The 14,475-nt window shown below is 34.8% G+C and overlaps 1 protein-coding gene and 2 pseudogenes across 1 annotated transcript; 1 reads left to right on the forward strand and 2 right to left on the reverse strand.

The window, feature by feature from the left end:
* Positions 1 to 3,137: 3,137 nt before the first annotated feature.
* On the forward strand, positions 3,138 to 6,174 carry LOC145572175 (pentatricopeptide repeat-containing protein At3g57430, chloroplastic-like). Its single transcript, XM_081631190.1, has one exon. It carries the CDS (start codon positions 3,171 to 3,173, stop codon positions 5,853 to 5,855), a length of 2,685 nt encoding a protein of 894 aa, XP_081487316.1. The 5' UTR covers positions 3,138 to 3,170; the 3' UTR covers positions 5,856 to 6,174.
* A 2,085-nt stretch (positions 6,175 to 8,259) lies between these two features.
* LOC145571007 (monothiol glutaredoxin-S1 pseudogene) lies at positions 8,260 to 8,583 on the reverse strand (annotated as a pseudogene).
* A 4,708-nt stretch (positions 8,584 to 13,291) lies between these two features.
* LOC145571008 (monothiol glutaredoxin-S1 pseudogene) lies at positions 13,292 to 13,600 on the reverse strand (annotated as a pseudogene).
* Between the last annotated feature and the right edge of the window lie 875 nt (positions 13,601 to 14,475).

Genomic DNA, 14,475 nt, shown 5'->3' on the forward strand with positions numbered 1-14,475 from the left:
TAAGAAACATTAAATCTATGCAAAATCGCTAGGATCATATCAATTTACATTGTAGTAAATGGGTAGATGCATATGGGTATCATTATCGAACCAAGGGTAGTGGTGAGTCCGAGAAAATTTGGAGAAATTTGCTCACAAAGATTATTACGCAACTAACAACAAGATGTTTTGTTAATTGCACTGTTTTGAGGAATTGAGAAAATATCCGAAATGGGATCCATCTTTAGCCAAAGATCAATCGAATATGTTACCTGGTGGCCAACAAACGTCAACCGAAAGTGGGGGAAACGGTAAAAGATCACAACCTGATTCACCATGTGAGGTTGGAGGAAGAGGTAAAAGATCTGCTGGCATAAAACAAACAAAGATGAAAGGTAAAGCATCTACTACTTCATCTTCAAGTATAAATCTTGAAGCGTTAAACACAAATTTTAACGAAGTTGGTGATAAGTTGAATGATTTGGGTGGGCGACTTCTGGATCAGTTGAAGGAAAGAGATGAAATTAAAAAAGCACAAGTTGAAGAAAAGAAAAGGCAAAAGGACGAGACCATGAAGTTTAGAATGTTAGAAAAATAAATGCAGAAGCCCGTTCTTGATGAAGTTGAATTAGAAATGTATAAGAAACTTAGAGATGAATTCAGTAGTAGATTTTCGATTTGATTTAATTACCTGATTGTACCGAGTAATCATGATTTGTTATTACGATTATGAGTTGTATGTTTTATTATTATTGTAACTTTGCAGAATTATTGTCAATGTACCTTTTTAATATGAATGTAATTTCTATGTATTGATATGAACTTTATGTTTACTAAATTGAGTTCAAGTCTGTTAATGTTACTTTATATTATTGTGATAATGTATAAGATTGCTACCCATGACATTTCATCTAACTAAAATCTTATCTTCTGACATCCTTTGTTTTATGACTACATATCATTATCTGAAATCTTATCTTCTGACTAACCTTATCGTTTTTTGTCTAGATAATTTATCAGGTTGCTCCCATGACATTTCATCTAACTAAAATCTTATCTTCTGACATCCTTTGTTTTATGACCACATATCATTGGGAGAAATCTTATCATCTGACTAACCTTATCCTATTTTTATCTATAAAATTCATAATATTACTCCCAATAACATTACATCTATCAATATCAACCTTATTTCCCCTTTAGCATTTTTTTTAAAAAAAAACCCGAAACCTTCTATTTCAAATATTGTTTGGTAATAAACATAATATGAATTTCGATTCAAACTCTTCAAGTTCTTCTTCTTCGTCTTCAAGTTCAACTGATGAAATTTATGATCAAATGGTCATGAATTTTATCAACGAGAGTCATCGATTACAAGTAATGCAAAATGCAGTACTTGTAGCTATAAACAATTCAGTACAGCAAAATGAACAAAAACGTCAAAGAAAACGAAGAATAACTGTGTCGAGAAATCGTGAAGCAGCTCACGACAATTTAGTTTCAGATTACTTTAGTGACCAACTAGTATACGATGAAACCACATTTCGAAGGAGGTTTCGTATGCGAAGACCCCTTTTCCTTCGCATTGTCAACACATTAAGTGCAACTAACCGTTACTTCCAACAACACCCAGATGCTACCATGCGTCTTGGTGCTTCACCCCTTCAGAAATGCACAGCAGCCATACGTATGTTAGCTTATGGTTGTTCTGCTGATCAAGTAGATGAGTATCTGAAGCTCGGTGAAAGCCCTGCTAGAGAATGTCTTGCACAGTTTGTCGACGGAGTAATTTCTCAATTTGCAACTGAGTACCTTCGCAAGCCAACATTGGAAGATATCCAACGCCTCCTTAGAGAAGGGGAGGATAGAGGTTTCCCTGGCATGTTGGACAGCATTGATTGCATGCATTGGGTCTGGAAAAATTGTCCAACTGGATGGAAAGGAATGTATCAAGGAAGATCTAAAACAACGATGTTATTTTAGAAGCGATTGCTTCCAGGGATTTATGGATTTGGCACGCCTTCTTTGGGACGCCTGGATCCTGCAACGACATTAATGTACTTCAACGTTCTCCGGTGTTTGATGATATAATAAATAATCGTGCTCCACAAGTTCTGTTCACTGTTAACGAAAATAATTACAACAAAGGATATTATCTCACAGATGGGATTTATCCAAAATGGTCGACATTCATAAACGCTATTGCAGTCCCACAAACCTTAAAGGATAAATTGTTCACTACATGTCAAGAGAGTGCTAGAAAGCAAGTTGAGCGTGCATTTGGTGTGTTACAAGCTCGGTTTGCAATAATTCAGAAGCCTGCTTTGGCATGGAGTGTAGAGTTGATGTGGAAAATCATGATAACTTGCATCATCATCCACAACATGATAGTTGAAGACGAGCGTGATACATATTTAAAGTATAAAGATCCACTTGAATTCGCCCAAGAACAGCCTGAAAATATGCCAGGGTCGTCCTCAACCAGAAATGCAACAACATTTACCGTAACTCCTGGGCAGTATGATCCTGATAATTTTTGTAGATTGATAGCTTCAAGAGGGGAGATTCGCGATAGACAAGTTCATGAGGCATTAAAGAACGACTTGGTTGAGCATTTATGGGCAAGGTCAAGGAGCTCGGTTGAAAATTAGCATTTTAATAATTTTAAATTATGTGTGTTATTTTCGTTGCTTATTTTCATCCGTGTATTTCATATTTTTAATTTATGTCTTTTAATTCATGTATTTCGTATTTTACTAATTTTTTATATTAATGTGAAAATGTATTAGTTGACGTATTTTTGTTCGATTAATAATAATAATAATAATAATAATAATAATAATAATAATAATAAACATATTTTACAAACTAAAATAATAATTAAGTGTGTAAATAGGAGAGAGAATATATGGTGGGGTATATGTAAATAGGAGAAAGTATATGGAAAAGGATACTTATTGATGTTGGAAATATTTAAGAAAGACGATAAGTAAAAAGATGGAGATAGTGGAAAGTGATGTGGAAGAAAGAAAGTGTGATGTGTCAAGTGGATGAAAGGAGAGAAATTGAGAAAAGATTATTGCTTACTGTTGAATGCCGGTGCTTTTAACACTACCAGAAAAGGATAAACCTTCATCAACTACCATAACTACCAAAATTTGAGCCCTTACCTTTAAAATTAATCCTCACCAATGTCCTCCTCTTTCACTCATTTTCTCTCTCCTACTTTACTCCCTCTTTCATCTTCTTCCTCTACTCTTTCTTCTCTTCCAACCCATCAAAACTGTTCACCATTGCTGCAAAAACCTTCTGCAACTCTGACTTCCTCTGCTCCATTTCAAAAACCCACTTCTGAAATCCTTTCTAAGCATTCATGGGTCGAAACCCTTCGTTCCCAAGCACGTTCTGGGCTTCTCATGGAAGCTATTTCTACCTACATTTCCATGTTAATGGCGGGTGTTGTTGCGGACAATTTTGTATTTCCTGCCATTTTGAAGGTTGCAGCGGACCTTTATGATTTGAATTTTGGGAAACAGATTCATACCCAGGTGTTTAAACTTGGGTATGGGTCGAATTCAACTACTGTGGATAATACCCTTGTGAATATGTATGGGAAATGTGGAGATATTAGGGATGCACGTAAGGTGTTTGATAAAATGTCTGAGAGAGATCAGGTTTCGTGGAACTCGATTATTTTGGCTTTGTGTAGGCATGAGGAGTGGGAGGATGCTTTACAGGCGTTTTGGGTGATGCAAGAGGAGAATGTTGAGCCTAGTTCATTTACGTTGGTGAGTATCGTGTCGGTTTGTGGGAATTTAGGGGTTGCTGATGGGTTGAGGCTTGGGAAGCAAGTTCATGGTTATAGTTTAAGGAAGGGAGATGTGAGAACTTTTATAATTAATTCATTGATGGCTATGTATGCGAAATTGGGAAATGTTGATTATGCAAAATCGTTGCTTTACACGTTTGAGGATCGTGATTTGGTCACTTGGAATACTATGATAAGCTCATTCTCACAGAATGATCGTTTCATAGAAGCATTAGAGTTTTTAAAGTTTATGGTTCAGAAAGGGGTTAGGCCAGACGGAGTAACAGTTGCAAGTGTTTTGCCTGCTTGCTCTCATTTGGAGTTGTTGGATTTAGGAAAAGAAATTCATGCTTATGTGATTAGAAATGAAGTTTTGAGTGATAATACTTTTGTGAATAGTGCTTTGGTTGACATGTATAGCAATTGCAAAAAGGTAACCAGTGGTCGCTTAGTTTTCGATAACACTCAAGTGAGAAATATAGCTATTTGGAATGCTATGCTAGCTGGTTATGCACTAAATGGACGTTTTGAGGAAGCGTTGAAGCTTTTCATTGAAATGCTTGAAGTTGCAGGGGTTTCCCCTAATCCCACAACTATGGCAAGTGTTTTACCATCCTGTGTTCACAGTCAAGAATTCTTAGATAAAGAAGGTATTCATGGTTTTGTTATCAAATTGGGCTTCAGGAGGAACAGTTACGTACAAAATGCTCTAATGGATATGTACTCTAGGATAGGAAAGATTGAAATTTCCAAAAACATTTTTGATAGCATGGAACATAAGGATATTGTCTCCTGGAACACAATGATAACTGGCTGTGTTGTCTGTGGACAGCATAGCGAGGCTCTTCTATTGCTTCATGAGATGCAACGACTTAATGATAGTGAGGATGAACATGAGTATGATATAAGAACTTTTCATAGGGTAAATTCAATTACTCTTATGGCTGTTCTTCCCGGTTGTGCTTCCTTATCAGCACTGGCTAAAGGGAAAGAGATACACGCCTATGCCATTAAAAATAATATGGCATCGGATGTAACTGTTGGAAGTGCATTAGTTGACATGTATGCAAAATGTGGATGTTTGAATGTATCGAAAAGAGTATTTGATTTTATGCCGAAGAAGAATGTGATAACGTGGAATGTGCTTATCATGGCTTATGGTATGCATGGGCTAGGAGAGGAAGCACTTAGTCTGTTTCGGGAAATGGCTGCTGAGGCTTTGCTGGGCAGTGACACGAAGCCCAATGAAGTTACAATTATCGCTGTGTTTGCGGCTTGTAGCCATTCTGGCTTGGTTAATGAAGGACTAGATCTTTTTTACAGCATGAGCGATAAATATGGGATTAATCCTACAGCTAATCACTATGCTTGCGTAGTGGACTTGCTTGGCCGAGCAGGGAAACTGGATGCGGCATATGAGCTCATCTGTAGCATGCCTGCTCAATATGATAAAACAGGTGCTTGGAGCAGTTTGTTGGGTGCTTGTCAGGTGCATAAGAATGTAGAACTGGGAGAGGTTGCAGCAAGGAATCTTATTCAATTGCAACCATACGTAGATAGCCATTATGTTTTACTTTCCAATATTTATTCGTCAGCTGGGCTTTGGGAGAAGGCAACAGAAGTCAGGAAAAATATGAAGGAGATGGGAGTGAAAAAAGAACCTGGATGCAGTTGGATTGAGTTCGGTGATAAGGTTCATAAGTTCCTTGCAGGTGATGCATTGCACCCACAAAGTGATCAGCTGCATGGTTTCATAGAGGACTTGTCAGAAAGGATGAAAAAGGAGGGTTATGTTCCTGACACTTCCTGTGTTCTTCACAATCTTGACGAAGAGGAAAAGGAGAGTCTATTATGTGGGCATAGTGAGAGATTGGCAATAGCATTTGGCATCCTAAATACGCCTCCTGGATGTACAATTCGTGTTTCTAAGAACCTAAGAGTTTGCAATGATTGCCATACAGCTACGAAGTTTATTTCTAAGATTGAAAAGAGAGAGATTATTCTTCGTGATGTGAGGAGGTTCCATCATTTTAAGGATGGAGTCTGTTCTTGCGGGGATTACTGGTGAACAGTACTTCATCTCTTTCCGTTCCATATCCTCAATAGATCCTCATCCTACACAAAATGTATCTTTCACATTATACTTTGTTGTACAAGCTGTATAAATGTACAATTTTCAGTTGCGAAGACTGGGTTGGAAAACTGGACGTACAGAATGCTGTCAAAAATGTTGGTGCAATACAATCTTCTCATTTATGGCATCTTTTGTTTGTCTTCCGATGGCCATGCTTCTAAAATGAAATTGTTTTCTGTTAATGTATTCAGGATCAAAATTTTGTAACTTCTTGTTCGAATAGAACTACAAAATATATGAAAAGAAAGTTTGAAAGATGGACTTTATTCTCTATGCATATGACTGTGAAGTTAATATGATTGTGTTAGCTCACAAGACTTGTATGGTAATCATCTATTTTATCGTTTCTTGTTGTGTAGATGTCTTTGACAAAAGATTGAAACTAATGCATGTTTAAAGGTCTCCTTTAAAGGTACAATGCAACAGTGCTGCTGCCCCGAGGGGAAAAGTAATACTACAAAGCATCGAAACTCAGTGTCTTGATCCAAGAGCAGGTATAAATAATAATAATTATCATTATTTAAATCCTTGCACTATTGCTAAAGGAATTGTATGTCTAATAGTTGTGGCTTTATCTATAGTTCATATGCACTTCGGATTGCAGCCCTCTTCCTCTTTGATTTGTTTAATGGCCCAGATAATTACTTATGGTATGCTTATGACTGGACAATGAAGCAGTGTATGGCTCTGTTCTCTTCACCTGATTTATGAGTATTGATCTGACATAATTTTTACCGATTAATCTGATTTTATTATTGATTGCAACTGATTATTACTGATTGCAGCTGGTTTTTAATGATGAAAACTGAATTTTATTGTTTAATACTGGTTTTTGAATTTTTTTTGAATCTTATGTCCAGTTGGAGGTTAAATAAGTTAGATTTTTTTTTTTTTTTTTTTTTTTTTTTTTTTTTCTGTTATAAACTGTTTTGCCAACTTCTATGAAGTACGGCTCCTCTTTACTTCCTTCTTCCCTTACTGTATACAGAGTGATTTGTAGAATTCTCAAACTTAATTTTAGTGCCCTTTAAATGTCTGCCTAAATGCTGAGTTTCTTAAGATGGAATTGCAACAAATATAATGTAATTATTCTGTGTGAAGTATATCAGTGCTATGATGTGAAAGAAGCAACATTATCGTGCTAGCTTGTTTTGAGATCTGTAGTGTTCTAGCATCATATGAAATCTTCACTGAGCTTCAGGTCATTGTAAAAATCATATTATATGTCATGCATGCTATGTCACAAAATATTCCAATTATGATATACGTTGTACATTATTAACTATTACTTTCTTCTACATTAAATGTTTGTGCATGTCTTATGCTTAATTTGCTCCCTAGGCTGTTCATTACTCTACTATCTCCTTTTGTTTTGTGACTTTTTAAGCTCATAAACTGTTGGGGTTGCTACAATTTTTTTACATTTAGCTGAGGAGCTAGGGAATCAACTCCTTATCAAAATTGTTGACAATTTTGGTCGGACATGCTTGTATAAGTTGAATAAAATTAGTGTACTGCAAGTAAAGATGAAACATCAGCTTTGAGTGGTCTATGTTTCATAAACTTCTATAAGAGAAAGAAGATCACTACTCTATCTAGTTCTGAGTGGTAGCTTTAATTATTTCAAAGAACCCAAACAAAACTGCACCTGGACGAATTAGAGAACAAAGAAGGGTAGAAAATACAAATAAAGAGAAGGGAAATTCCAAAGTAACAATAGAGTTTTACATGAAAGAGACTAATGGAAAATTTTGTTTCTTCCATTGATTGGAGCTCAAAATTCCTCTGTGCCAGTCAGTCTCTTATTCTATATTTTGCATTTGAACATATTTTGGAAAAACAAGACTAATTTCTTGTACCTTTGATCATTGTTTTATACCCCTTTCTGTTCTTTTACTGCTCTGGCTGGGGGATTCTCCTCCTGGCCCTGTTTTTGTTGTTCAGATTTGTTTGTTAATATTCTAGAGTGTGATAAAAGGGATATCTTTTGTTCATTTTTAGGATGTGGCAACCTGGCAGAAGAAAGGGCGGGGGGGGGGGGGGGGGGAGCCAATAGTCAAATTTAGCACAGTATTTCAGCAATTCAGCATTTGCCTTTTCAAACAGGACAAAATCACCTAAACTTCATTATAACTGTCTATGAATAAGCTGTTGTCTGGTGGTTCAATGGTCACCTTAGCTCATCATGCTAATTCTTACTATTACTCACTTTCCTTTTCCTTATCCTTTTTTTAAATCTATGCTAGGTAAGATTTAAAAAAAAGTCAAAAAACAGGTTTAAGAAAGGAAATAAAAAAATAACTTATCCTCTCTTAATCCTAATCAATTTCTTGAATTATTAATTGGTTCTGTTCCAAATCCATATAGCACCAGCATCCATCAACATAGGTACGAGTTTGCCTTGGACTTGGAGGCTTATGACGTCATTAGCCCCTCCTATGAGCTTTTGGCCTATGAACACAGCTGGTACTCCTGGCTTACACCGTAGCTTTTGTAATGCTCGATCTATTTCCCTTCCATTTGGAAGTTCATCCAGCTCATAAACTGTTGGGTTTGCTCCGTAGCTGCTTATCAGTTGTTTCATGGAATGACTCATGCAGCATGAGCTCTTGCTGAAGATGACCACTGGTTTGTCTTCCACTAAACGGTTAACTGTATCCATGATGCAGTTAGCACAGCTATGATTTGATTAGAAGGAGAGGTTTTGGCAAGAATAGTGATTCAAAATATTGGTCTTTTGTTTTCTCTGTTTGAAAGACAAATGGTTCTTTGCATGTTTATCAAACTATTGAAGTAAAGGCCTCTATTTATAGAGTGCTAGTCTAGCATTCCTAAGAGTTGTTTGAGTAAGAATATGGTGCGGAGCAAAGTAGTCCCCTTGGTTAATACATCACTGGTGGATGATGACATTTTTCTCCTTTTTAAGTGTTTTAACCCTACCTTGCATTGTATAGCAACTTGTATATTAGGGCATTTTATTTGAGTAGTATGCCCTGTCACACAAGGACACATGACGGTCTTGGTTTGTCTACTAAATGCCATTAACTTAGTATCAGCAGCAATTACTAATTGGAGTGACAGTTTATAGGCAATGACAAACACCTAACCTCCATTAAAGTTAACTTCAGAACTATTTTTTCGTTTCTTTAATTTATCACTAATTTTCTCCTTGGAAAGTTTATCATTGTTCATTTGTATGTCATTGTTCTTTTTTCCCTCTGCAGCAGAAAGGAAATTATTAGTCAAGGAATGGGACAAACTAGGAATGTAATGCAGGTCAAGGATTAGGTGTTACCAGTCTTACCACAGTAATCTTCCCTTAATGCTTTGGATTAATAAATCTCGTGATAATTTAAATTAGTTTGTCTTAAACTCTTATAGATATTCTTCTGAGTAACCTTTTAACCATTTTTACTGTTCAGTTAGTCTGCCTTATGCCTGTTAAGGTCTTTATAGACTCCATGCTGCGTCTAAAATTTTACTATTAAGCCAATAATTAAGAGCTTCAAGTAAATCATAAAGAAAGCTATGTTGATGTCGAAAAACAATTTGCACACTGAGGGTATTGGAGTGTTTTTTTTTTTTTTTTTTTTGTTTGTTTGTTTTTTTTTTTTTTTTTTTTTTTTGTGAACTTATTAGCAGTCAGTTTAAGCAATACATCTGCGTAGAAGACAAAATAGATTATACACACCAGATTTTTCTGATAAAAACTAAAACTGAACTAGATGTGGCAGATACTTGCATGTAATAATTTACTAAATTGGTTTTTTTTGGTTTTAGATTTAGATATTCTTGATCTGTGTTGATAGCTTCAAATTAATGCAGATATTACCGAGATTCCATCATTTTTTTTTTTTTTTTTTTTTTTTTGTGTTACAGATGTGCCTCTAGAGAGTTCGTGAAAAAAATCCCTTGCTCAACATTCTGCTGTCTAATACCTGTGTAATCAGCTCAATGTATGCCCAAAGGTCAAAAAAATTTCCCCACTTTCTGTGACAAGCTAGGGGCAACTGACCTCTTCATTTATAAGAGATAGGTATCCTTCTATTTCTGAGATTCCCTGCGCTTCCTTTACACTTTTATTTATTTATTTATTTATTTATTTTTCTTTCACTTTTTGGATAAATGAATAAGAAAACAATTTGGCTACAACATATGTCTGCATTCAATTTTTGCTCAACAAAAAAGTCTCTTGCATTTGGACTGTAAAGTAGAGAAACAAATTTGTCATGTCTACTGTCGTTTGTTCATTTGCAATTTACAGGCTGAAAAAACTTTTAATCTTGATCACAATTATTAATTTGTTGTTTATCACTTTTATCATCATGGTTGTAAAGTTGCCTTATCTTATTAATTAGTACTCCCTTCGTCCCTTAATTAGATTCCTACTTCTCTCTATTATGTGAGGAATAAATGTTAGAAGTAGGAATCTAATTAAGGGACGGAGGGAATACTTAGTACTACTTTCTTTGATTTACAATAATTGCATTATTTTAACTGTGCATTTTTGCCAATGCATTACTTTGACCTTAAATATTTTTAATTACATTTCAACAAAAATCATTTAAAGGTGATAAAATAATGATAAACATGGTCAAAGTTAATTTGAGGATAGTGTAAAAAGTCAATATAATGGAACTATTGTAAATAAACTTGACTTCTTAACTGTTCAATATTTATTTGTACATAAAAAATGATGACTGCAAAGTTATTTTTATTTTGACTTATAAAAAGAATCTGGTTACAGATAATGGCTAAGTACGGAAGGGTTTCTGTTATTGTAGTTAAAGTCATCTTATCTGATTATATATTTAATTTATTTAAAAAATAAAAAGAGACAGAGGGATACAAGAACGACTCCTCGCATCACATAAACATGACGATATGCAAGTTGCCAAATTTTGCAATCCAAACATCTCTTTCTAGCTTTCTAGAGAGCTTATTGGTGAAATGTTTTAACTTTATTGATGCTCTGATGAATAGGATGCTACAACAAAAGGGATTCTTATTCTTGATCCTGAAGATAAATACTCATTCTTAATGTGGCATACGTAATATCATAATTGAAAAAAAGTTTACTTTTTTCTGAAAGTATTCTTATCAATTCTGCTTCAAAAATCATCTTCACTTTTGACATCAGATCAATGTATGCAGGACAAAACCTTTTGTACTCGTAGCTGAAGATCCCTGCTTGACGTGGCTTCTTCACATTGGTGAGGTTTGCCCTTCTTTTTATTAGTCCATATTTTAAAGATTTTTTTGGTTGCATTGTGGATGGAATAATTAAATTTTCTCAAAATCTGTAGCATGCAGATTTCATCTTGATTTCACCTTTATCTTAGTTTCTATTGTTTATACGAAACTTTACAATTCAGAGTTGTAAACAAACTTGAATTTGCATTGTAGGAAAGTAACTTAACTGCCCTTTTGGTAGGCGGCAAAAAATTGTGTAATTGGTAATGGGATCACTTGTAATTTTGCGTTGGATAATCCTAATACATAACACTACCCTAAGTATGTATTTTTCCTAGGACTTCATAATTACTCAATAAGTCAATACCACCTCCACATGAAAATGAGTAATAATCAAAATCATGATGAAAAACATTTGGGGGTCGAGTTGCATTACTGTAGAGGCGTAGACATTAGAACGGATCTTTATTTTCATGAATACACAAACTTCTCGTCATCACCGTAATGTCCTTAAAATGTGGTAGCCGTTGGCTGTATTGTTAATCCAACCTTGTATTCATAGCATTTCATTGCCGAACTAGCTTTGTATCAAATGTCATTTACTACACCATATGCTAGTTGCACTTAGAAATTATCAAGTGTGTAACAATGTTGAACTACTTATTATATGTGTCAAAGTAATTAATCTTGGTAATAATGTAGGTTAGATTGCGATCATGGAGGTTGTGATTGCACCCATTGTGGTAATGTCTATGCATCACTAAAGCATACTTGATGGTGTAAAGGATTCCTCTTGATGTACACAATTTTCCAACATATTGGCTGTACAGATCTGTTTTTGATTTGTATTAGTCTTATTGATTCGTTACAAGTCAATAATATAACAGTCCTGACCCTGTACCTTCACTTGAATAGATCACAATTCATCATTCTTTTCCTTGTCCATTCTCTTCTAAGATTTCTACCTTAAACAGAACAAGAGAAAGAATAACTTAGCTAGTAGCTTCCATGTTTGCATCTCTCTTCCCTAGAACTCTACTCTATGCAATTTTCAATATTGTTGCTGCCCTATTTACTAATAACTAGTCTATTATTAGTCAAATACTGCAACTATAAGCATATAAGGTGCAACAAAAAGAAAGAGCTGCAAATCCTGTATCTTGCTGTTATTACAATGCATGCCATTTTGGCTTGGATTAACAAATTGGAAATATTTCACTAAAATCATAGTTATCTAAGTGCTTCTAACATGGTTCAAAACGATATGACACGAGATATGAACTACTTACTGAACACTTAATTTTTAGCATGCTTCTACTATCCATTATTCTTTATATTGGACTCAAGCCTTTGCTCATTGATATATGATCAAATTGTGAGGCTATGGATCATGAAATGAATATTTTGGATGACCATCACAGTTCACACTTCACAGCCATGGAGTAGCAATCACTGGATAATAAGGACTTAACTAATTAAAATAGAATATTTGGAACAGACCTGGATAATGGATACTTAATATTGGTTGTGTAAGTATATTCTGTGTGATTTTTTTCGCCTTTTATTTTGAGTGATGATTGTAAGTTCTATATATTATTGCAGCCTCTTTTTGCTGTTTCTTTCGTCTACTGGCTTTGCCATTATGAATTGCTCAAAACAAGTCCTGTTTAGGTGGCCTGGGAAATTCTTTTTCTCCAAATTATGATCCTTTACAAGTAGCTTTCAGCAAAAACATGTAATTGTGTAATAAATGGATTTTTTTTTTTCTTGTCCAGGTAAAACATCATATGAACATCCTTTAAGGAAGTGAACATTCATCTTTGCGGTACCATATTACATAAGAGGGATGAAGGTAAATATGTTGGTTAATGGTTTATATTAGACTTCTAGCTGAAAATTAGTTTAAAATGTTATAAAAGTTGGCTCATTGAGCATCATGAAAAAGGAGGATTCAAAACAAAGGAATTGTACATGTACAAATGACTTCTAAATCTTTGGAAGTGTTGATATCATATATTACATAATAAATTATAATCATGATGTACAAAACTAGTTCCAGACCTGATTTGAGGGCTGATTTAGATACAGGATTAAGAGAGTCTTTATAATGTAGAGATTGTTGGGGGGGGGGGGGGGGGGGAGGGGAAGAAAGAAAAGGTTTCAAATCTGATGCATCATCAAACCCAAATGGCCTTGGCTTCCATTAGCATTGGCACCAGTCTTCCTTGAACTTGAAGGCTGATGACTTCTTTAGCTCCACCAACATACTTCTGCCCGATAAAGACTGCAGGCACACTAGGTGCTTGCCCAAGTTTTTGCAATGCAGTATCAATTTCATGTCCCTGTGGAGTTTCATCGAGTTCATAAACTGTTGCATTTGCTCCATAGCTGCTGATAAGCTGTTTCATTGAGTGGGACATACAACAGGAAGTCCTGCTGAATATCACCACTGGCTTTCCTTCTACTAAGTGCTGAACTACTTCCATATTTAGAGACTTAAACAATATTGGGTTTCTTGTTTTGATTTGGTGGAAGAGTTATGGTGAGAAGCCTGAGATGATGTTATATCTTTTGAAACTTGTGAAAAGGCTATTGGTTTTGTGCTGAGATTTCTGAGTTGCTACACCCTTGTATTTATACTGCTCAGGTGACTAGTAAAATTCCTTACGTAGCTACCTTTGACTAAAAGGATAATAAGGAATTATCCTGAAATAATCTTTCCTATTTGACTATTTCTCAATGTTGATGCCTCAAGATCACAATGGGAGACTATGCTCAACATTTTTTAAGCACATTTTTTTTTTTTTTTTTTTTTTTCTGGTAAAGTCATATATCTCAGAAGTATCTTACTGTAGAAACCCAAAAGTTTTGCTTCGGACTCAAGTACCTTCTCAAATCTCTTCCATATCTCTTTATAACAAGCTACATATAATTTAAGTACAATTCTATGAAAATGAGAGGAAGAAATAAAGATATGGGTGATTTTATTCATTGAGAAAGTGACTAACTACAAGACAGCTTATTCAGAATTATTAAAGTCATCATTTTTTAATGATTTGGTCAAGTTGATAGAACATATAGAAAAATGAATGGATTTTATTTTTTTAGATAATATTTTAATTTCATTTAAAACTATGTACTCTCTTTATCTAGAATTAACAGTCTCACTGTCCTAATTTCTCATATATAAGGTTTCACACTTTCACCTTTCCCTGCAAGTACACTAAAATGCCTTTTTAATAGCTGCTTTTTTTCATCACATATCTAGCATTCCATTCAAGTGGGGTTATGTTTGAAAATCTGTGAGTAATCAATCTTTATTTAGCAAATGTAACAATTGTTTTTGATCGTCTCAGATTCC

Source organism: Chenopodium album, chromosome 12, assembly GCF_948465745.1.
Source record: "Chenopodium album chromosome 12, dcCheAlbu1.1, whole genome shotgun sequence".
Classification (NCBI taxonomy): Eukaryota; Viridiplantae; Streptophyta; class Magnoliopsida; order Caryophyllales; family Amaranthaceae; genus Chenopodium; species Chenopodium album.

Excerpts from the sequence above, each read along its gene's own strand:
- LOC145572175 (XM_081631190.1), top strand. The coding sequence starts at position 3,171 with ATGTCCTCCTCTTTCACTCATTTTCTCTCTCCTACTTTACTCCCTCTT.